A 26,054-nucleotide genomic window follows, 5' to 3' on the forward strand; every position below is an offset into this window, starting at 1 on the left:
TGCCCGTGGCTCTGCTAGGCGCCGACTTCCTCTGCGCACACGGACTGCTGGTGGACGTCCAACGGCGTCGTTTAATCAACGCTGAAACCTTCAGCTCCCTGGTATGCACATTGAGCAGCTCCGCGCCGACCGAGCTGGCATGCACCGTCCCGGCGGCGAACGAGTTTGCTCGCCTGCTCACGGAGTTCCCGGCCCTCACGCGGCCGACGTTTTCGGCCGTCGCAGTACGGCATGGGATCGAGCACCACATACCAACCACGGGCCCGCCGGTCTACGCCAGGGCCCGCCGCCTCGACCCAGCCAAGCTCGCCGTAGCGAAGGCCGAATTCGACGCGTTGGAGCACCTCGGCATCGTGCGGCGCTCCGATAGCGTGTGGGCCTCGCCACTGCACATCGTGCCAAAGCCGGGGGGTGGATGGCGCCCGTGTGGCGACTACCGCCGTCTCAATGACGCTACCACCCCCGACAGGTACCCGATCCCGCATATCCAAGACTTCTCCGCCCGTCTGGCGGGACGGGTCATTTTTTCGAAAATTGACCTCATACGGGGATATCACCAGGTACCTGTCAGGGCGGCCGACGTCCCTAAAACGGCAGTCATCACGCCGTTCGGCTTATTCGAATTCTTGCGGATGCCGTTTGGTCTCAAGAACGCGGCTCAGGCGTTCCAGCGCTTGATGGACGGCGTGCTGCGTGACCTGCCGTTCCTTTTCGTTTACCTGGACGACATCCTCGTCGCCAGCACGTCCCGGGCCGAGCACCTCCTCCACCTCCGAACACTGTTCGAGCGCCTCAGCGAGCACGGCCTCATCGTCAACCCGGCCAAATGCCACTTCGGCACGACGGCCGTTGATTTTTTGGGCCATCACATCACCAAGAACGGGGCCGTGCCGCTGCCAACCAAGGTCGAGGCCATCACCACGTTCCCGCGTCCCCGCACCATAAAGGCCCTGCAGGAATTCCTGGGAATGGTGAATTTTTATCACCGCTTCGTGCCCCGCGCTGCTCAGCTCATGCGGCCCCTCTACGAAGCCCTCCGGGGCAAGCCGGCCAAGCACGACATCACCTGGTCCGCAGCAATGGATGCGGCCTTCCAAGGCTCAAAGCGGGCCCTCGCCGACGCAACACTGCTCGCTCACCCGGTGCTCAACGCTCCCATCGCCCTCACCACGGATGCCTCCGACTACGCGGTGGGCGCCGTACATGAGCAATGGGTGAACGGGGTTTGGCAGCCACTCGCTTTTTTCAGCCGGCAGCTCCGGCCGAACGAGCTCAAATACAGCACGTTTGACCGGGAGCTCCTCGGTCTACACTTGGCCGTCCGCCATTTCCGCCACCTCCTGGAGGGCCGACCTTTCACGGCGTTCGTCGACCACAAGCCGTTGGTTTACGCCATGGCCAAGGTCACGGAGCCATGGTCGGCCCGCCAACAGCGCCACCTCTCCGCCGTGTCGGAGTTTACCACGGACATCCGGCACGTCGCCGGCAAAAACAACGCCGTGGCCGACTGTCTTTCCCGGGCCAGCGCGAACGCGGTCCACCTGGGCGTGGATTTTGCGCTTATGGCGGCGGACCAAACCACCGACACCACGGTGCAAGCCCTCCGGGCGGCGGACACGGGCCTCCGCCTGGCCGACATCCCCTGCGCGGACACCGTCCTGCTCTGCGACGTCTCCCAAGGCCAGCCTCGCCCTATCGTGCCCGTCGCCTGGCAACGCCGCATCTTCGCCTCCCTCCACGGCCTTTCCCACCCGGGCCGGAAAGCTTCCCAGAAGCTGGTGTCGGCGCGTTTCGTCTGGCACGGCCTTCGTCGGGACGTCCGCGATTGGACCAGCGCCTGCACGGCCTGCCAACGGGCCAAGGTCCACCGACACACCCAGGCCCCGCTGGCACCTTTCACCGTGCCCGAACGACGTTTCGACCACGTCAACGTGGATCTGGTGGGCCCCCTCCCCCCATCACGGGGGTTCACACACCTGCTCACCATGGTGGACAGGACCACCAGGTGGCCGGAGGCCGTTCCCCTCGTCTCCACCACCACCGCCGACGTGGCGCAGGCTTTCATCGCCACCTGGGTCGCCCGCTTCGGCGCACCGGCGGACATCTCGTCAGACCGCGGTCCACAGTTCACCTCCGAGCTGTGGGGCGCGGTCGCCTGCAACCTGGGGGTCAAGCTCCACCGTACTACGGCCTACCACCCCCAAGCAAACGGGTTGTGCGAGCGATTCCACCGCTCCATGAAGGCCGCGCTCATGGCCGGCCTTCAGGACGTCGGGTGGGCCGACCGGCTGCCGTGGGTCCTTTTGGGCCTTCGCACGGCCCCCAAGGAGGACCTCCAGGCATCCACCGCCGAGCTTGTCTATGGCCAGGTGCTACGCGTCCCGGGCGAATTTGTGCCCGACGCTACCAGTCCCTGGTCCGCAGCTCACCAGCGCTCGGACCTCCAGGAGGCCGCCTGACGGTTTGCCCCCGTGCCAACATCCCACCACGGTGACCCCCAGTCCTACGTCCCCCCAGCACTCCGCACAGCGGAGTATGTTTTTGTGCGTCACGACGCACATCGGTGGCCACTCCAGCCGCCGTACGACGGGCCCTTCCGGGTGCTGCGACGGGACGACAAGTCGTTCGTCATCGACATCGGCGGCAGGTCGGACCGGATTGCTGTGGACCGCCTCAAGCCGGCGCACGTGGACGTCGACCACCCACCACGGGTGGCCCTTCCGCCGCGGCGAGGCCGCCCCCCGTCCACGGTGCCCCCCACTCGACCGCCCACCACCTCACCGGACCCCCTCCCACGACCCGCCAGGGGTCGCTTCGGCCGGGTCATCAGGACCCCCCTCAAATTGACCCTGCCGGTGCAAGTAGATTCTGGGGGGACGTGTGTAGCGGCTGCCGCTGAGTTTTCACAATCGCCTTGCACCTATCAAGGACGCGGAGCGATCACCATGCCGGGCTCGTCCAGGACGCCCGGGCAGGCTCGCCCTCAACTTGCCAGGCCGCAGCCAGGACGCTGTGCCACGCCCCCTGGCGCCGGGCCTGGGCAAACCCCCTGGCGGAATAGATATATATTGCTGACGGATAAACGGAGATTCAGTGTGCCTGAGTGTTTGATTTCATTAAAGCAACTCGGATGAATTCTAGCTTTTTGTCGCGTCCATTCTTCCGATCGACGTGGGAGCCCCGGCTCCTTCAACATCAACTATTTAATGACCGGACTATAATGGTCGCGCTGGCCCTGCAGATACCTCGAATATGCGGAAATAATTGAAGACACCTGTAATGTAGGATCTCATGATCCTACCTGATCCTGATCCTACTACATGATCCTACCTGTCGCTGCCGTAGAAAGCGGATATACTATAGTAAAATAAATAAATTTGTCGTTTCTTGGACTGCTGTGAGAATCCATTTCCTATTCCCTATTGAACACCCTCATTCACTGGAATACAATTATAGCCGGCGAAGCCGGTGTTGTCAATGAACGCGTACGTATTATGTTGAAAAAACAGATTATGCTGGATCGCTTGGCTTGAGAATTTTGAAGCTTTGACGCACCAAATCGCTCAATGGAGGCCGCCATCTTGCGGATGCGGAAGTATGCATAACAAATTTGAAAAAGCTCCATAGGAGTTTGTTTCACCCGTCTTTGTTTGATTCACATTCTTATGCACCTCTAATTTGTAATTAAAATACATTAAGACCAACCTTGGCCCGCACGGGCCTGGTTATCTTAAACGAAGATCGTCACCAAACACCGGAACCAATGAGATTCGAGCATTTGGAAAAATATTTCAAAAACCAAATCATTCAATGGAGGCCGCCATCTTCCGGATGCGGAAGTATGCATAACAAAATTGCGAAAAAGTTAAATAGGAGTTTGTTTCACCCGTATTTGTTTGATTCACAATTACATGGACCTCTAATTTGTAATTAAAATACTTTAAGACCAACCTCGTTATCTTCAACGAAAATCGTCACCAAACACCGGAACCAATGAGATTCGAGCATTTGAAAAAATACTTCAAAAAAGCTTATTACGCGTCTCGGAGGCTGAAAACGGCATCAAATATTCTAAAATTGACGAAGAATGATTTTTTTGAAATCTCGCGGCCATAGGGGATAGTTTTTCACGGCCGGAAATATCCGAAGTTGAGACGGAATTCACCGAATTAATCAAGAAGTAAATTTTATCAATTTTAATCTCATCCAGAATGCAAATGGTGTCATTTTAGGTCTGAATTTGCGAAATTTTGTGAGCTGACCAATCAGCGATTAGCTTAGGTCAGCCAATCAGCGCCATCGACACGGTTTGATTAACGACAGTCACACATTGCCGTTGAAACGGCGCTATCGTCTGATCTGTTGGCATTGATCTGAGTGCAAGCTAACTTCTTCTGGTGGAGGAAGCCGTAGTGCCCGGAGAGAACCAGTCCTGACAGCGACTGAAGTTAGAAGACTACACACATACTGTGAAAACGTATATTAAGCCCAGTTAAAATTTCTTAAAATAGGCCCTAAGCTAGCACATCGTATAGTTACTTCCTTAAGCTTCTTGTGACATTTATTGTATGTAGGTATTGGGGAGGACTGCCTGCTCTTCTCTTTTACCAAGTCTTACCAGGTGCGGTACCTATTACACCTGCCTACTACCAACTACCTAACCTACTGATGCCATAGTGATGGGTAAAATACATGGCCATTGAGCCTGGGAAGGACATGGCCTACCTAAAAATATTTGACGAGATCCATATTTTTTATTCATATTTACCTCAGCGCATTTCAGCGAGGAATATTATACACGGATTCTGAGCCGGTGGCAGAGCAGCGCGCTGATTCGCTCAGAGCGATCACGTGATGTTCCAGCCTTGCCGCCATAACCACACATCACAGTTACGCGTTCGCACGTAATTCAGAGCGAAAAGCGATTGCGTTTTTTCACATTTCAGCGAGGAACATTGCCATTCACACCACATAGGTTTTTTTTCCTTTAATCTTTAGATCCATATTTTTAGCCATAACGTAGCGAACCTAGCGTAACGTAGCGTAGCTAACATAGCGTTAGCATAACGTAGCGTAGCGTAGCGATCCTCGCTCAGGATCTTCGTCAGGTTTGCGAGCAAGTTAGCCAAAACGTAAAAGTGAAAATATATCGAATGCTGTTTTGATGCTTTTTATGTTTTGATGCTTTTACATTGCTGTTTTGATGCTTTTTCACTGCTGTTCTGATGCTTGTTCACTGCTGTTTTGATGCTTTTTCACAGCTGTTCTGATACTTTTTTGCCGTTTTTTTTAAATATAAAAATCTCATTTCAAAAAAAAAAAATCCAAAAAAATCTCACAATGATGACATATAATTCACAGAAAACGTTGAAGCAACCGCGTAATATTGCGGTGATGTTTAACTCTGAGTGAGAATAGTTCTAAATTTTAAAACTTTCATCTGATATTTGTGATTTATTTCAAACAAACTGTATTTCCCATCTACACGGCCATGTATTCCTATTAACGTTATGTAAAGTACATAAATTGCGTGGATTACATCATTTTGGATGTGATCAATTGCCAGTAACCATCTATATCCCTCCCCTCCCTTTCCCCCCTACCCCTTCCTTTCCCCCCTACCCCTTCCCCTTCCCCCTACCCTCCCCTCCCTTCCCCCTCCACCCTACCCCCTCCACTTCCCCCCTCCCCCCTCCACCTCCCCCTCCCACGTCCCCCCTCCCCCATCTCCTCCCCTCCCCCTCCCCCATCTCCTCCCCCTCCCCCATCTCTTCCCCTCCCCCTCCCTCATCTCTTCCCCTCCCCCTCCCTCATCTCTTCCCCTCCCCCTCCCTCATCTCCTCCCCTCCCCCTCCCTCATCTCCTCCCCTCCCCCTCCCTCATCTCTTCCCCTCCCCCTCCCTCATCTCCTCCCCTCCCCCTCCCTCATCTCCTCCCCCCCCCCCTCCCTCATCTCCTCCCCCCCCCTCCCTCATCTCCTCCCCCCCCCCCTCCCTCATCTCCTCCCCTCCCCCATCTCCTCCCCTCCCTCATCTCCTCCCCTCCCCCATCTCCTCCCCTCCCCCTACCCCCTCTCCTCCCCCTACCCCCTCTCCTCCCCTCCCCCCTCTCCTCTCCCCCCCGTTCCCCTCTTCGCCCTTCCCCCTCCCCAAACCTCTCCTCCTCCTCTCCCCCACCCGGCAATGCCGGGCACTTCTGCTAGTCCTCCATAAACGACACGATGGTCACAACGAAATACAACACAAAAAATCACTATTTAAAAAATGTAAACACAATGATGCATTAAACATGTAATTCCGCTTTTAACGTGCACTGCAATTGCAAGGTGACGGATCGCAAAAAACGTGGTGACGTCACACGTACACGCTATAACAAAGAGGAAAGCAAAATATAATAGTGAGAATCGAGGAAAATGTGACAAAACTAAATCATCAAATACATTTTATTGAATAAATACGTAATGCGTTACATGAACGACTAGACAATAAATAAATTGATAAATACGTTACATGAACGACTATATAATAACAATGAAGCAAGAATGAATAGCGAACGAATAACTGAAGGGATTTAAAAATTTTAAAAGCAAAGCTTGAGGAATCATTGAACTTCATGATGAAATATCCGTAGAGAAAGAGCAAAACTAAATTTAACATGAATGAATAATATACTGAATGAGTGAATTTGAATGAACATCCGTGAGGGGAAAAAAAATAACTTCCGGTTGCATCAGCGTGCAATTCTTCCACACCGAGCGCACGATGTTTCGGCGAAAACTACTGTCATTGGAATACCACAACAGTGATGGTTTCAACTGTTCCGGTATCGTTCACCTAATGATTTAACTTTCTCGTCGAGAGGATCTTTCTTTGAAAGGCCTTCGAGTTATTAGAGTAACAAGATTATTCCCGAACTCGAAAGGATTCTTCATATGATAAGTTATGAATGATGCCGTTCTGTTAGTGTTAGTGTTAGGGTCGGGCCAGCCTTGTTTATCTCCGTTTTAAACGAAAGCTTGTTAAAGGTTTATTTACCGCCACTAACTTGCCGGTGATTTTAAATGGCTTTGGAGTATTTCGCCGTGATCTTTCCCGGGGGTGCAGGGGGTCATCCCCTCCGCTCTTCTTAGCTATAAATATAATGATGTTATTGTTAAGGTAAGGCTAAGGGTTAACGATATGAAGTGCCGACTTGATGTTGTCGATGTCAGAACGTCTATCATTGCCCATCAATAGCTCTATTAGTATTATGGAATGTCCCAATGCTCAATTCCCCCTTACAAATTTAATTGTTTATTTAATTTAAAAAATCTGGACTTTCACAGAGTTGATTGTTGTTGATGCTTCATTACGGGAGTTTTTTTTTAGTTTTTTTTCATAATTTTAACAGATTGCGAAATAGTTGTATTTCGGGTGATCGAGCAGACTTTTGCAGACACTTGATTCTGTCAAACCCACAGCCACCCCTTGCTTCCTCTACCCCTTGCTTAATCCTTCTCTGCCCACTATTTGCTTACGAGTTACACCCCTTCTCTGCCCACCCCTTGCTTACATTCCTCCAAAGCCCACCACGCTTACATTCCTCCACCACCCACCCCTTGCTTACATTCCTCCAAAGCCCATCCCTTGCTTACATTCCTTCCCCACCAACCCCTTGCTTACACTCCATCTCTGCCCACTATTTGCTTACACTCTGCCCACCCTTGCTTACATTCTTCCAAAGCCTATCCCTTGCTTACATTCCCCCCACCCACCCCTTGCTTACATTCCTCCAAATCCCAGCCCTTGCTTACATTCCCCCCCCACCCACCCCTTGCTTGCATTCCCCCCCCACCCACCCCTTGCTTGCATTCCTCCCCCACCCACCCCTTGCTTGCATTCCTCCCCCACCCACCCCTTGCTTGCATTCCTCCCCCACCCACCCCTTGCTTGCATTCCTCCCCCACCCACCCCTTGCTTGCATTCCTCCCCCACCCACCCCTTGCTTGCATTCCTCCCCCACCCACCCCTTGCTTGCATTCCTCCCCCACCCACCCCTTGCTTACATTTCTTCTCTGCCCACCCCTTGCTTACATTCCTCCAAATCCCACCCCATTGCTTGCATTCCTCCCCCACCCACCACTTCCTTACATTCCTCCAAAGCACACCCCCTTGCTTGCATTCCTCCCCCACCCACCCATTGCTAACATTCCTCCCCCACCCACCACTTGATTACTACATTCCTCCCCCACCCATGACTTGCTTACATTCCTCCCCCACCCACCACTTGCTTACACTCCTCCCCCACCCACCCCTTGCTTACGTTCCTCCAAATCCCAGCCCTTGCTTACATTCCTCCAAATTCCAGCCCTTGCTTACATTCCTCCCCCACCAACCCATTGCTTACACTCCATCTCGGCCCACTATTTGCTTACACCCGTCTCTCCCCACCCCTTGCTTACATTCCTCCGAAGCCCATCCCTTGCTTACATCCCCCAACCACCCCATTCCTTACATCCCCCACCCACCCCATTGCTTACATCCCACCCACCCTTGCTTACTTCCCCCCCCCACCCACCCCTTGCTTACATTCCCTCCTCCCCCACCCACCCCTTGCTTACATTCCTCCCCCACCCACCCTTTGCTTACATTCCTTCTCTGCCCACCCCTTGCTTACATTCCTCCAAATCCCACCCCATTGCTTGCATTCCTCCCCCACCCACCACTTGCTTACACTCCCCCCCCACCCACCACTTGATTACAACATTCCTCCCCCACCCACCACTTACTTGCACTCCTCTGGCCACCCCTTGCTTTCTCTCCACCTCCCCCCCCCCCCCCCACCCCCCAGCCCAACTCTTGCTGCCTATTGCTTCCCCACCCATTGCTCCCCCCTCCCCTCTCTTTGCTTCCCCACTTCCCACACTTTTATTGGACAAATTGAAATATCTTACAAATGAGATGTGTGGAGGAAGTGGGGGTAGGGGGTGGGCGAGTTGAGGTAATAAGATTGGAAGTTTAGGTGTTCCGTATTTTAAATCACAATGACACTGGTAGAGTGCAATATATATATTTACTAGCATTTGGTGCTATGATCAAACTTATATTATATGTTCTGTAATATTTCAATGAACATTGTACACACTGATATTAAGCATGTATGTAAGTATTCGCTGATGTACCATTTCAAAATACATGTCGTATTTCTCAGATGAAAATGAATTCAGAAATGTTATCATTTGGTTGGAAGATCAGAAGATAAGACATTATAAAATCGAGGAACGAGGAAATCTCCGCAATGTACACAGCAATGAATGGCCAAAATATTTTGAGCAGGTACGCATTGTACACCTGAGTTACGTCGCACACTCCACCATCAGTCGCACACTCCACCATCAGTCGCACACTCCACCCCCACCATCAGTCGCACACTCCACCCCCACCATCAGTCGCACACTCCACCCCCACCATCAGTCGCACACTCCACCCCCACCATCAGTCGTACACTCCACCCCCACCATTAGTCGCACACTCCACCCCCACCATCAGTCGTACACTCCACCCCCACCATCAGTCGCACACTCCACCCCCACCATCAGTCGCACACTCCACCCCCACCATCAGTCGCACACTCCACCCCCACCATCAGTCGCACACTCCACCCCCACCATCAGTCGCACACTCCACCCCACCATCAGTCGCACACTCCATCCCCACCATCAGTCGCACACTCTACCCCCACCATCAGTCGCACAATCCACCCCCACCATCAGTCGCACACTCCACCCCCACCATCAGTCGCACACTCCACCCCCACCATCAGTCGCACACTCCACCCCCACCATCAGTCGCACACTCCACCCCCACCATCAGTCGCACACTCCACCCCCACCATCAGTCGCACACTCCACCCCCACCATCAGTCGCACACTCCACCCCCACCATCAGTCGCACACTCCACCCCCACCATCAGTCGCACACTCCACCCCCACCATCAGTCGCACCCTCCACCCCCACCATCAGTCGCACACTCCACCCCCACCATCAGTCGCACACTCCACCCCCACCATCAGTCGCACACTCCACCCCCACCATCAGTCGCACACTCCACCCCCACCATCAGTCACGCACACCACCCCCACCATCAGTCGCACACTCGACCCCCACCATCAGTCGCACACTCCACCCCCACCATCAGTCGCACACTCGACCCCCACCATCAGTCGCACACTCCACCCCCACCATCAGTCGCACACTCCACCCCCACCATCAGTCGCACACTCCACCCCCACCATCAGTCGCACACTCCACCCCCACCATCAGTCACGCACACCACCCCCACCATCAGTCGCACACTCGACCCCCACCATCAGTCGCACACTCCACCCCCACCATCAGTCGCACACTCGACCCCCACCATCAGTCGCACACTCCACCCCCACCATCAGTCGCACACTCCACCCCCACCATCAGTCGCACACTCCACCCCCACCATCAGTCGCACACTCCACCCCCACCATCAGTCACGCACACCACCCCCACCATCAGTCGCACACTCGACCCCCACCATCAGTCGCACACTCCACCCCCACCATCAGTCGCACACTCCACCCCCACCATCAGTCGCACACTCCACCCCCACCATCAGTCGCACACTCCACCCCCACCATCAGTCACACACTCCACCCCCACCATCAGTCGCACACTCCACCCCCACCATCAGTCGCACACTCCACCCCCACCATCAGTCGCACACTCCACCCCCACCATCAGTCGCACACTCCACCCCCACCATCAGTCGTACACTCCACTTCCACAATCAGTCACACACTCCACCATCGGTCACAAAACACACTCCACCATCGGTCACACAACACACTCCACCATCGGTCACACAACACACTCCACCATCGGTCACACAACACACTCCACCATCGGTCACACAACACACTCCACCATCGGTCACACAACACACTCCACCATCGGTCACACAACACACTCCACCATCGGTCACACAACACACTGCACCATCGGTCACACAACACACTCCACAATCGGTCACACAACACACTCCACAATCGGTCACACAACACACTCCACCATCGGTCACACAACACCCTCCACCATCGGTCACACAACACACTCCACCATCGGTCACACAACACACTCCACCATCGGTCACACAACACACTCCACCATCGGTCACACAACACACTCCACCATCGGTCACACACCACACTCCACCATCGGTCACACACCACACTCCACCATCGGTCACACACCACACTCCACCATCAGTCACACACACCACACTCCACCATCGGTCACACAACACACTCCACCATCGGTCACACACCACACTCCACCATCGGTCACACACCACACTCCACCATCGGTCACACAACACACTCCACCATCGGTCACACAACACACTCCACCATCGGTCACACAACACACTCCACCATCGGTCACACAACAAACTCCACCATCAGTCACACAACAAACTCCACCATCGGTCACACAACACACTCCACCATCGGTCACACAACACACTCCACCATCGGTCACACAACACACTCCACCATCGGTCACACAACACACTCCACCATCAGTCACACAACAAACTCCACCATCAGTCACACAACACACTCCACCATCAGATTTGGTTGGAATGACTGGATATTTTTCTTTGTCTTTATTCTGAATTTGAAATTTGGTAAAAGGCATTTTAATTTCTCTGTCTGGTTTCAGTATCTTTTGGATATCTGCTGTCCATTTAATGTGAAGGAGAAGATCGAAGCTGTCGATTGGTTGCTGGGATTAGCTGTGAGGCTCGAGTATGCAGACAATGGTATACTTTGAATTTGTTTTTGTTTTTTGTTGAACGATGCCTTTATCCAACAATTGGAATAGTGAATCGCCCTCGTATCTTCATCAAGTTGTGCATTTAAATCTGCCCCCGAAAGCTGAACAATAAAAACTTTTTTTTCTTCTTTTTTTGTATACTTGGTCGAGGCTCGTATGAGAGCTAACACATTTAACATATAATAACGGGAGCGGGAGACAAAATGGGGAGAGAAAGGGAAGCACAACAACAGTAGGGAACAAGGACATCAGGATATCTGTGGAAGGGAGAGGGCTGGGGCGGGTTACATGGAAATAAACAAGATGGATACTACTAGGACTTTCAGGAAAGAAAACGGAATTTGAAGGAGGTGGATTTGGGGTGGATTAACGGGGGTAGAAAAGATCAAGGTTTTGAATTGGGGAAGATACAAGATGGTGGTGAACAGCTGTTTTAAAGAATTAGAGGGGGGAGTGGGATTGAAGAGAGTGAGGGAGTTTGTTCCAGAGGAGGGAGAAAAGAGGAATAAAAGAGTGAAGGTGAGCAGAGTCTTGATTTTGGCAGTTTCACCAGAAGAGGGTTGCTGGCAGATCTTGTGCGTCCTGCAGGAATATTTGGGGGGCAGTGCAGGGGGAGCTAGAGAGAAAGAGACGCACACACACACACACACACAGACCGACCGACCGACCCTCAGACCCTCAGAATCAGCTTCATCGTGGGAGATACCATCGTGTGCGCACACATACCACCCAAAAGGTGGGGGCACCGAGAGCAGCAGGTCTTTGTTGTCTTATTCCAGTTGATCAGTAATGAGTTTTTTTTTTCAAACTCCCATACAGCTCCGATGAGAGGTTGTCTGCCTGTGAGATGATGATTTGTGGGTGATTTTTCAATGGTATTCAACCATGCAGGTACTTGAGGGATCCGCAGGTTGACTCGATCATTGAGTGAAATTGCACCTGCAAACTTCACACCTGCAAAGCTTTGGAATATGTCCCAAATAACTTGAAGATGTTTGGTTATTATCATCATAGACAAAGAATAATATTCAGATAAATGATCCTCCTCTCCTTCCCCCTCCTTTGCCCCCACCCTCCCCTTTGTAGTTACCCTGTAGACAGTGTAACAATGATTTTGTTAGTTTGAAAGTTCAGGACAACGTTGCTCTTTTGGATTTTAACAGTTGAAAAGTACAAGAACGTTTCTGTTGAAGTCAGCAGCAAGAATTCTGCAATAATGGGTGCATCCTCTGATTCCATCATGAACATTGATGGTAAGAATTCTACAAAGCAAATGCTGACTTTTGGCCCGTTTCTCGGTGTTAACGAATGTTTTTTTTGAACTTTATCCCTTGGTTTTCTCTTTCACGAATAACAATGTCTATGAATCGTGTTGCAGTTAACAACCCTGATGTTCGGGCTGGCATCTCTGCTCTGGCAAACCAACTTCAAATACCCCTTCACGATGATTACCTGCTTATGCTGAAGGTAGGTGTAAAGGATATTTCTCATGAACTATTGAGTGTTGATTTGTGTTGCACCGCTGATCTTTTTTTTTTTCAGGAGAGTAATGTTCAAAATTGTCAGTGTTATATTTGAGTAGGGGGAGAGGGGGGCACACGATGGTTCTATATATGCCTCTGCTGCTGAAGGTGTGGTAACCACTGAAGGGATTTTTTACCAAACTTGGTACAATGGTGAATTATGATGCAACGATGAACTGATTCGATTTTTGGTTCAAAGGGTCAAAGGTCATGTGACTTTTAATCAGATAACTGGTTTGACGAATGAGTACCAAGATAACTGGTTTGACGGAGAGGAGTGCCGACCCCCGTCTGTACCACACACTTACCCGTGTGTACCAGCCATAGAAAGGCAATGCCATCATTGCCCGAGGAGACTCGACATCATCATGTGACTTTCAGCTGTAATTAGCAGATTTTTGGTTACAGTGATAACTTGTGAACCACCAAATCAAATGTAAGACCAAATATTGCATTGAAGTCATCAGAAAGAACCCGAATAAGCAAAGAGCAAAGGTGAAGTCATCAGGAGGAACCTGGATAGGATTCGGGTTTCAGCCGCTACTCCACAACCCTCAAACACATCCAGGTGCAGCCAAGTGAACCTTCCAGAAAAATGTTTGCAAAAATTCACTTCTCCCGAGACAGGTAGATAAAGAAAGATAAAGAAAGAGAAATAAAGAGTAAAAGATAAAATAAAAGAAAAAGCAAGAATTAGAATGAATAAAGAGAAATGTGAAAAAGTAGAAAGAAGTGTGAAAGGGCCAAAATACCAAGATCCGGGAAGAAATTATATAGATTTCATCAGTTACTCGGGATTTTGATCAAACTTGGTAAAGGTATTTACGATGATGCAAAGATAAGATGACAAGATTGTGGGGCAAAGGTCATGTGACCTTTCACTGAAAGTACGAGATTTTTGTTTACCAAGATGACTTGTGAACGGTTGAAGGAATTTTGACCAACTGGCATAACTATGCACTGCAATACAAAGATGAACTGATTAAAATTTGGGTTCAACATGTCAAAGGTCAAGTGTCCTTTAATTGAAAATATTTGTTACTGCAATGACGTATGAACCACTCAAGAATTTTCAACCATACTTGACACACCTATGGATTGTAATACAAAGATGAGCTTATTCAATTTTAGATTGAACTGGACAAAGGTCATGTGCCCTATGAAAACCATTTTACATACCATAACTCTTAACATCTGTATGTTGTCTCTGTTATATCTCTCTCTGTCTCCCTCTCTCTGTCTCCCTCTCTCTGTCTCCCTCTCTCTGTCTCCCTCTCTCTGTCTCCCTCTCTCTATCTCCCTCTCTCTATCTCCCTCTCTCTGTCTCCCTCTCTCGGTCTCCCTCTCTCGGTCTCCCTCTCTCGGTCTCCCTCTCTCTTCTAATTCTCTTCCTCTCTCTTCATCTCTATATCTATGTCTCTCTTCATCTCAATATCTATATCTCTCTTCATCTCAATATCTATATCTCTCTTCATCTCTATATCTATATCTCTCTTCATCTCTATATCTATATCTCTCTTCATCTCTATATCTATATCTCTCTTCATATCAACATCTATATCTCTCTTCATCTCAATATCTATATCTCTCTTCATCTCAATATCTATATCTCTCTCCATCTCAATATCTATATCTCTCTTCATCTCAATATCTATATCTCTCTTCATCTCTTTATCTATATCTCTTCATCTCAATATATATATCTCTCTTCATCTCTTTATCTATATTTCTCTTCATCTCTTTATCTATATCTCTCTTCATCTCAATATCTATATCTCTCTTCATCTCAATATCTATATCTCTCTTCATCTCAATATCTATATCTCTCTTCATCTCAATATCTATATCTCTCTTCATCTCTTTATCTATATCTCTCTTCATCTCAATATCTATATCTCTCTTCATCTCTTTATCTATATCTCTCTTCATCTCAATATCTATATCTCTCTTCATCTCAATATCTATATCTCTCTTCATCTCAATATCTATATCTCTCTTCATCTCAATATCTATATCTCTCGTCATCTCTTTATCTATATCTCTTCATCTCAATATATATATCTCTCTTCATCTCTTTATCTATATCTCTCTTCATCTCAATATCTATATCTCTCTTCATCTTAATATATATATCTCTCTTCATCTCAATATCTATATCTTTCTACATCTCAATATCTATACCTCTCTTCATCTCAATATCTATATGTCTCTTCATCTCTATATCTATATCTCTCTTCATATCAATATCTATAGCTCTCTTCATCTTAATATCTATATCTCTCTTCATCTCAATATCTATATCAATCTTCATCTCAATATCTATACCTCTCTTCATCTCAATATCTATATGTCTCTTCATCTCTATATCTACAGTCATGTGAAAAACTAAGTACACCCCATGTAAAGTTTTGACTTTTTCAACATATTTCAACATACAGCTATTTGAGCTTCATTTCAACAATATTGATAGATAACGGTGATATAATTTAACAAATATCATGAAACATTTACATTTTGTAGTCCATTGTGTAATTTACACAATAACATGCATTTTAAGGCCATTTTCCCTGCTAGAGCGGGGGTTAGCCTTGCGATCCCCATGACAATCTTCTTCATTTTGCCCTATTTTCTGCATCTCTCCTTGTTAACCCCCTTGCCCGCATTTCTTCTTCCACCATCTTTAGCCAAGTCTTTCTCGGTCTTCCCCGTCCTCTACTTCCTTCTTCATTCATTTCCATCACTCTTCTCAACCAGTCACTTTCATCCTTCCTCAACACATGACCAAACCATCTCAACCTGGTCCTCTTCACTGCATCAATCACAGGCTCTATTCCCATCATCTTTCGCAATTCATCATTTGTCTTCCTCTCTCTCAACGATACTCTGTACATCCACCGAACCATTAGCATTTCCACCCTTTCCAGCCTTCTTTGCTGCTCTACGTTCATTACCCATGTCTCGCTCCCATAAATCATAACAGTTCTCACACATGCAGCATACACCTTTCCCTTCAGCTTCAACGACACTCCCCTCCTTGTCAGCACGCCACTCAGTTCCCGAAACTTCTTCCATGCACATCTCACTCTAGCAACCATTGCCGAGTCTGATCTACCTTCTCCATTCAGCATGTCTCCGAGGTAGCAAAATGTTTTCACACCTTCCAGCTTCACGCCGTCTCCAAGATACAACTCAACATTTCCTCCATCTGCCGCACCCTCTGTGCACACCTTGCATTTGAATGTAGCTGCCACACTGGTTAATGACCCTCTCAAACCACTACATTTTTGATGAACCCACTCAGCGCACATTGTACATTGAATGGAGTTCACTCCGACACCCTTCCTGCACACAGCACATGGCCACTTCCCAGTTCTTTCCACCTCACCACATGCTTTACCACTTGCCATCACCTTCGTCTTTCCTATATTCACCTTCAGACCTTTTGCCTCAATACATTCCTTCCACTTGTTCATCTTTTCCTTCAGTCCATCCATACTTTCCGCAATCAACACCAGATCATCTGCATACAACAACTCCCATGGTAAACCCTCCTTTACGTTCTGAGCCAGCACCTCCATCACACCTACAAATAGTAGTGGACTTGGTACCGACCCCTGATGCACTCCCACCCTCACCTCAAACTCACCACTGTTCCCATCCTTCGTCCTTACAGCTGTGCACGCTCTTTTGTTCATTGCCACCACTACTCTGATCAACCATTCCTCCACTCCTAACTTCCTCAATGCCCATGTCAATACTTTGCGTGGAACCCTATCGAATGCTTTCTCCAGATCAACAAACCCAAGAAACAACTTCTTCCTCTTCTCCATATACTTCTCCTGCAACTGCCTCACAATAAAGAGCGCGTCTGTCGTTCCTCTTCCTGGCAAAAATCCAAACTGCATTTCGTCGATCTTCACCTTCTTCCTTATCCTCCTCTCCAACACCCTTTCCAATACCTTCATTCCATGCTCCACTAACTTTATCGCTCGGTACGAGCCACACTCCAGAGGGTCACCTTTCCCCTTGTATAGAGGGATGAGGGTACTCAGTTCCCAATCCACTGGAATGCGGCCTTCTTTCACCACCAGATTACAGATCCCTGTCATTCTCTTCACACCCCAACTTCCTGCTGCCTTCAACATATCTCTCACAACTCCTGTCGGCCCTCCCGCTTTTCTACTCTTCATTGCTTTTATCGCTTCCTCAACTTCCTTCTCAGTTATCTTCTCTGCCGGTCCTAAAACTGGGTTACTCTCTATGTTGCCATCCCATTCATTCTCTGTATTCAACAGCATTTCCATATATCTTTTCCATCTTCCTTTAATTCCATCTGGGTCCACAACGATTTGTCCCACTTCATCCTTCAAGCAACTCACCCCCATCACATCACACCTCTCTTTCGCTATCTGCTTTGCAATCCTGAACACCGCTCTCCGACCCTCTTCCGAATCCAAGCGTTCTCCGAACATTTTCCTACATGCCTCCTGCGCCTTTGCTACCTCTTTCTTTGCAGCCTTCTTGGCTGCCTTATAACTTTCATGCTCTGCTTTTTCTGCTCCCGTACCCTTCGCCTTCTGCCACTCCTTGAACTTCTTCCTCTTCTCATCAATCCTCTTTCCAACTTCATCCCACCACCATGTTTCCGAGTGCCTCAGTGGTCCTTTTGTCCATCCACATACCTCACCAACGGCTCCCAACAGACTATCTTTCATTGACGTCCAACCACGTTCAAGCTCAACCACATCATCCTCTACCATACTCAGCCTCTCTTTTAATGCCTCCCTTGCTGTCACCTCTTTCAACCTCCACACCTTCATTCTCGGTTGGTACTTCACCCGCCGAGCTCTCCTCGCACCTTTCACCCTTATGTCGCAGACAACCAAGTGGTGCAATGAAACAGCCTCCTCCCCCGGGATCACCTTTGTGTCCCGGAGGTGCCCCCTATCTCGCCTACGCACCATCAGGTAGTCAACGGTTGTCGTCGACCCACCTGACGTATATGTGACAAGCTTATTATCCTCTTTCTGGAACTGAGTATTACAAATCAACAAATCAGCTCCATCAGCAAACTCTAAAATCCTTTCACCTTCTCCATTTCTCATACCATATCCGTAACCCCCATGAAGTCCCTCAAATCCGTCCATACTCCATCCCATATGTCCATTTAGGTCTCCTCCTACCACAACAACTTCCTCATCTTTCACGTTTTCCATCAGCTTCTCTATCGCACACCAGAACTTGTCCTTCTCTTCATCGCTCTGACCAACCTGCGGAACATATCCCGCGATGACTTTCACCAAGAGCTTTCCAATCATCATTTTCACCATCATCAACCTATCACTCACTCTCGTCACACTCACCACACTGTCTACAAACTCATCAGAAAACAGGACACCAACACCATTCATGCCTTCCGGGCACCCTTGCCACACGAACCTGTATTTCTGTCCCTGCCTACCCTTCACCATTCTCACACCACTTCCCTTCCATCTCGTCTCTTGCACACAACATATGTCCACTCTTCTTCTGACCAATACCTCCACCACTTCTCCTGATCTCCCTGTCATTGTCCCTGCATTCCATGTCCCAAACCTCAGAAACCGATCTCCACTTCGGGCTGTACCCTGCCCATATGTAGTTGTAATTGTCATGGTTCTCTTTTTGAGGCAATGTTTTTATGGCCGGATGCCCTTCCTAACGCCAACCCTCTTAGTGGCCTCTTACGACACGCAGGGATACGGTGTACCTATTCTAACCAGGATACACACCGGTACACACCATTGTATCATTTAAATAAACATAAATGCAAATTTCGCTTGTGGAAAAAGTAAGTACACCCTTGGCTCGAATAGGTGGTATTGCCCCTTTGGCAGAAACACCTCAAGTAGGCGTTTCTTATAACTGTCTACCAGTCTCTGACATCGACTGGGAGAAATTTTTGCTCACTCCTCCATGCAGAATTCCTTCAGCTGTGCGATATTTGAGGGGTTTCTTGCAGGCACAGCTCGTTTTAAATCCCCCCACAACATCTCGATGGGATTTAGATCTGGGCTTTGACTTGGCCATTCCAGAACCCTCCATTTCTTTCTTCTCAGCCATTCCTTGGTGGATTTACTGGTATGTTTAGGGTCATTGTCATGTTGCAAGGTCCACCTTCGGTTGAGCTTCAACTTTCCGACAGATGGCCTCACATTATCCTCAAGCACCCTTTGGTACAATGAATAATTCATAGTGGATTCTATGATGGTGAGCTGGCCAGGCCCTGATGCAGCAAAGCTGCCCCAAACCATAATATTTCCACCACCATGCTTTACAGTTGGTATCAGGTTCTTGTGGTCAAATGCTGTCTTTGGTTTTCTCCAAACATGTCTTCTGGTACTGTGGCCAAATAGCTCTACCTTTGACTCATCTGTCCAGAGCACATTGTTCCAGATTTGCTGGTCTTTGCCTAGGTGTTCAATGGCAAACTTTAGTCTTGCCCTGATGTTATTTCTGGGCACCAAAGGTTTCCTCCTGGCACACCTCCCATGTAGATCAAATTTGTGCAGCCTCTTTCTAATGGTCGACTCGTGCACTTTGACATCAACAGTGGCTAGAGCTACCTGTAGGTCCCGTGATGACGTTCTGGGGTTCTTAGAGACTTTTTTCAGCATCTTGCGGTCTGCTCTCGGGCTGAACTTGCTGGGGCGGACTGGCCTGAACAAGTTGGCAGTTGTTTGGAATCTTCTCCACTTGAAGATGATCTTCCGGACCGTCGAATGATTGATTTCAAATTGTTTGGAGATCTTTTTAAATCCCTTCCCAGACTCGTAGGCATCTATAACCTTCTTTCTGAAGGCCTCAGAGAGCTCTTTTGATCTAGGCATGGTGACGCCGCACACTTCAAAAACAAAGAGCAAACCAAACTAAATGTCTGAGGTTTGAATAAGACAGGTTCCTCGAAGATCCTCTCTCACGATGTTCTAATCATTTGCACCTGAGCTGGTGCACCTGATTCGAATTTTAGGTATTTGAAGCAGTGATAAATGTAGGGGTGTACTTACTTTTTCCACATGCGAAATTTGCATTTATTTTTATTTAAATTATACAGTCGACGACAAAATGTAAATGTTTCATGATATTTGTTGTATTATATCACCTTTGTCTATCAATATTGTTGAAATGAAGATCAAATAGCTGCGTGTTGAAATATGTTGAAAGAGTCAAAACTTTACATGGGGTGTACTTACTTTTTTACGTGACTGTTTATCTCTCTTCATCTCAATATCTGTATCTGTCTTCATCTCTGTATCTATATCTCTCCATCTCTGTATCTATATCTCTCTTCCTCTCGATATCTATATCTACATCTCTCTATATCTATATCTCTCTTCATCTCCATATCGAAATCTCTCTTCATCTCTTTATTTATTATTTATATCTCTCTTCATCTCTATATCTAAACCTCTCTTCATCTCTTTATTTATATCTCTCTTCATCTCGATATCTATACCTCTCTTCATCTCTTTCTCTCTTCATCTATATCTATATCTCTCTTACTCTCGATATCTATATCTGTCTTCATCTCTATATCTATATCTGTCTTCATCTCTATATCTATATCTCTCTTCATCTCTATGTCTATATCTGTCTTCATCTCTGTGTCGATATCTCTCCTAATCTCTATATCCATATCTGTCTTCATCTCTGTATCTATATCTCTCTTCATCTCTATATCTATATCTCTCTCCATCTCTATATCTATATCTCTCTTCATCTCTATATCTATATCTCTCCATCTCTGTATCTATATCTCTCCATCTCTTTATCTATATCTCTTCATCTCTGTATCTATATCTCTCTTCATCTCAATGTCTATATCTCTCTTCATCTCTATATCTATATCTCTCTTTATCTCTATATCTATATCTCTCTTCATCTCCATATCTATATCTCTCTCCATCTCTATATCTATATCTCTCTTACTCTCGATATCTATATCTGTCTTCATCTCTATATCTATATCTCTCTTCATCTCTATATCTGTACCTCTCTTCATCTCTTTATCTATATCTCTCCATCTCAATATCTATATCTCTCCATCTCTATATCTATATCTGTCTTCATCTCTATATCTATATCTCTCTTCATCTCTTTATCTATATCTCTCTTCATCTCTTTATCTATATCTCTCCATCCCTATATCTATATCTCACTTGCTCCTGATATCTATATCTGTCTTCATCTCTATATCTATTTCTCTCTTCATCTCTTTATCTATATCTCTCTTCATCTCTATATCTATACCTCTCTTCATCTCTTTATCTATATCTCTCTTCATCTCTATATCCATATCTGTCTTCATCTCTATATCTATTTCTCTCTTCATCTCTTTATCTATATCTCTCTTCATCTCTATATCTATACCTCTCTTCATCTCTTTATCTATACCTCTCTTCATCTCTTTATCTATATCTCTCTTCATCTCTTTATCTATATCTCTCTTCATCTCTTTATCTATATCTCTCCATCCCTATATCTATATCTCTCTTGCTCCTGATATCTATATCTGTCTTCATCTCTATATCTATTTCTCTCCATCTCTTTATCTATATCTCTCTTCATCTCTATATCTATACCTCTCTTCATCTCTTTATCTATATCTCTCTTCATCTCTTTATCTATATCTCTCTTCATCTCTTTATCTATATCTCTCCATCCCTATATCTATATCTCTCTTGCTCCTGATATCTATATCTGTCTTCATCTCTATATCTATTTCTCTCCAGCTCTTTATCTATATCTCTCTTCATCTCTATATCTATACCTCTCTTCATCTATATCTCTCTTCATCTCTATATCCATATCTGTCTTCATCTCTGTATCTATATCTCTCTTCATCTCTTTATCTATATCTCTCTTCATCTCTTTATCTATACCTCTCTTCATCTCTTTATCCATATCTGTCTTCATCTCTGTATCTATATCTCTTCATCTCTTTATCTATATCTCTCTTCATCTCTATATCTATACCTCTCTTCATCTCTTTATCTATATCTCTCTTCATCTCTATATCCATATCTGTCTTCATCTCTGTATCTATATCTCTCTTCATCTCTATATCTATATCTCTCCATCTCAATATCTATATCTCTCTTCATCTCTATATCTATATCTCTCTCCATCTCGATATCTATATCTCTCTTCATCTCTATATCTATACCTCTCTCCATCTCGATATCTATATCTCTCTTCATCTCTATATCTATATCTCTCTTCATCTCTTTATCTATATCTCTTCATCTCTATATCTATATCTCTCTTAATCTCTATATCTCTCCATCTCAATATCTATACCTCTCTTCATCTCTCTATCTATATCTCATGCTTCCTCTCTCTCCATCTCTCTATTCCTCTTGAAAAGTAGGGATTGAAATCCTTCGGTAAAGGCTAGCTAGTGCGGAGGATAATAGAGAACAGTGGATCCAGGAAAAGGGCCGTGATCAAACGGTTCGGACAGGACGAGACACTAAACTCCCTTTCGGCACAACATTTAATAAAACAAGGCAAAGATGGCGGCAATCAACTCGCTCACACGAGCCATCAGCAAGAAGCCGGAAGTCTCCTCCCTTTCTGGTGTATATTAATAGAAAAAAGTAAGAATTACAGGCTCGCACTACACCAACATGGCATCAACATATTGCAAGAAAACATTCATAAGCAAAGCAGGAAACGTTCACGTATATCGAATGCATAATATCAGAGACTTTCTAACACCTCTCACTAACGTGGATGGAGGCATTTCGATTGAAGCATTCATGTCAAATTCTACTTTCTAGTAGTACTTGCCAACAGGTTGAGGCTTTCTGAAAATGCATGGACAAGGCTTTGTGGGAATTTGTGTAGTATGAATGGTACAGCTTAAAATTTTTAGTGAGTGGGGTTAAGGGTCATGGAGCGAAAGGAAGTGAAAAAAGAAGCATACACAGGTTCTTGTTTAAGTTGCAGCATGTAGCTGTGGATAGCATTATTTGCTGGGGGTGCAGCTGTGGCCACCAAATCAAAATAGTTGTCTGAAGTGGCATGCAGTCAGTGCCCCTTGTAGGTTTGGACAGGAATTTATGGAATTTGTTCAGGGTGCCGGCGATAGTTCACCTACCTTTTACGAAGGACACCGTTAGATCTTTAACATCCACTAACTAAGCAAGAAGTTCCTCAGAAGTTGTCTTTGCATAATTAGCTTAAAATAGTTTTATGTTGATCCACATGTGGACCTTTTGTTGTTTTCCCTTCTAGGCTGCAAGAATCCTTGTGCAAGAACGGTTGTCTCCTGCTGACATAATTAAGGAAAATAATAGGAAAGAGGTAAAACTGACGACATATTTTGTGTTTGCAAACATTTGTGATCTGAATTGTTGAGATATTGATATACCTGGGTCATGCAGCAACACGGGTTCAACACAGGAGCATCTCACATCGCTTAAGGCATACCCCTGATCTTGGGATAGCTAAGGATGGTGACTCTTGCAATCAAGTCATTTTGATCAAATGCAACACTCTGGTCACTTCCTGGTGCACTGTGTTGAACTTAGCAAGACGAGCACTTGCAAAAGATGTGTTTGTTCTGTGTAGGTGCAAATCAATTGATCTTTTCAAGTTCTCCATTGATCCAGCGACTAAAATGGGATTCATCCTGGAAAGCTCTGACCATGATGCAAATGATCGTATCCCAGCAATACAATGAAGCCTTCCGTGAAGTTTGAGATGTGCATGCTCCTCCGACAACTAGAAATCGCTCTGTATGTCTCAAACCTAACTGGCTTGATGACTTTGTAAAGGATGCTCGACGATGCTGAGCGACGATGGCGTAAGAGGAAATCAGATGCTGATCTCAGAAAGTTCATCGAATCCCAACATAATGTTTGCGAGACTGTTTTCTGCTACCAAGAAGGATTATTACGATAGAAAAATCTAATTGTAATGCCAAAGACGTACAAGACTATAAATTAATTAATCTTGGAAGTGAAGTTATTCCTGAATGTAGTGATCCATCTCGTGCCGTTAAATAACACCAGGTGGGTTGATTCAGTCATTCTTCGGAGATTGCCAAAATGAGCACCGGCTTACTGGAAACGGGGCACAGCATCAGAGGCCCAATAATAATAACGAAATAATAATTGCAATGTAATGCATTTAAAACCTGTGCCTGATCTCTTTTACTCTTCCACCTACTATGTATGAGGTTGAATATTTCCATGGAGTGGCGTTAATAAATCAACAAATTCTTCATTCGGACACCATTGGTTGTTTGCTGTGTTCTCAGGGCATACCGATCCCTCTGCACCAGAATGAACTTGGCTTTGAGACTGGCGGTGAGTCAGGAATTGTCATTCAAATCACTTGAAAGTTGGGGTTTATAAGGTTTGGTAGAGTATGGAGCATTAATGTCTTTAATAATCTTCATGTTGTGTTTTAGTCATAACTTGGAATGGGTGGACCAGTCTTGGTCGAAATAAGCGAATATGCTTTATATTCATCTTTGCAAAATGAGCAATGTCACAATAATAGCTCCAATGATTATCTCTAAACCTTGGTTTCAGAAGGTGGAACAAAGCCCTCCCAGGTCGTGTGCATGCGTGCCATCTTGTCTTTATCCCCCACACCTTTCCCTTCCCTTCTCCCCTTCTTCTACCCCTCCCCCCCATTCCTCCATTTACCCTTTCCCTCCCCTTCTCTCCTCCACGACTCCCTCCCCTTCCCACTCCCATGCAATTCTGCATTACCTTTGCTAGTATGTATATATATATATATATATATATATATATATATATATATATATATATATATATATAATATATATATATATATAAGCATGGCTCAGATAGTGGGTACACCCATTGTTACATTAAGGGCAAAATATGTTGTTCAAGGGAATATAAAATGCAACCTATTATGTTAATGTAAGTGTATTTAAGTATCTAAATCTAGAATTTCAGACCTGCAGCATGTTCCGTTAAAAGATTATTTGCGAAGACATACAACACACTCAATACAGGCTTATATTGATATGCACATAACTCGGTGTCCACTTTAATCGGTTATTTGCAGTGTGTGTGTTGTTTTTTTTAAATGTAATATGAAGCTCAATCTTGATCACTATGGGCATCATGCTCAACAAATATTTCAGCAAATTTGCTTGTCACAAAATTTTGGGCAAATGAAATTTGGACACCGTTATGTGCATATCACCATCATGGGCCAACACCACACAATATGCATACTTAGAAAAAAAAACAAAGTGTTCAGCAAAATGAGTGTAAAATGTTAGAAAGACATAGGAGAATACACACACATTTGGAAGTATTTTAATGGACCCTAAAAAGTCAATATATTTCCAGAAACATGAAAAGATGTGTCGAGGACGTGCACATAACTCACACCAAACTTGATGTTGTAATGTTACACTTTAACCCAATTGAAATTCTTTGGCTAATATGACCAATTTCAACATCACCATGAGCTAGATATTAATAACAGTACCTTAACCTCACATATGGTGTTGAAACAACTCTACCAAACAACTTTACCAAGTTGCAGTTTGTTGCATTTAACCATCTTAACATGTCTATTTTATAACCTTTGTACTCTTTATCTGTTTGTCTCCCGCGATGAAGCTAACTCCAGGGGCCTTTCACGCACTCACCGC

At 46.4% G+C, this 26,054-nt stretch overlaps 1 protein-coding gene across 1 annotated transcript in view; it reads left to right on the forward strand.

Moving 5' to 3' along the window:
- Window positions 1–6,667: 6,667 nt before the first annotated feature.
- Window positions 6,668–26,054, forward strand: part of RTRAF (RNA transcription, translation and transport factor) — a 25,832-nt gene continuing 6,445 nt past the window's right edge. Inside the window, exons 1-7 of the mRNA XM_068120044.2 lie at window positions 6,668–6,822; window positions 9,190–9,314; window positions 11,730–11,829; window positions 13,007–13,096; window positions 13,222–13,310; window positions 23,645–23,713; window positions 24,672–24,720. Of these exons, the coding sequence (XP_067976145.1) occupies window positions 6,762–6,822; window positions 9,190–9,314; window positions 11,730–11,829; window positions 13,007–13,096; window positions 13,222–13,310; window positions 23,645–23,713; window positions 24,672–24,720 (583 nt within the window). The 5' untranslated portion in view covers window positions 6,668–6,761. The remainder of the gene's footprint in view (window positions 6,823–9,189; window positions 9,315–11,729; window positions 11,830–13,006; window positions 13,097–13,221; window positions 13,311–23,644; window positions 23,714–24,671; window positions 24,721–26,054) is intronic.

The sequence above is a fragment of the Myxine glutinosa genome, chromosome 6 (genome assembly GCF_964187855.1).
Source record: "Myxine glutinosa chromosome 6, kmMyxGlut1.1, whole genome shotgun sequence".
Taxonomy (NCBI): domain Eukaryota; kingdom Metazoa; phylum Chordata; class Myxini; order Myxiniformes; family Myxinidae; genus Myxine; species Myxine glutinosa.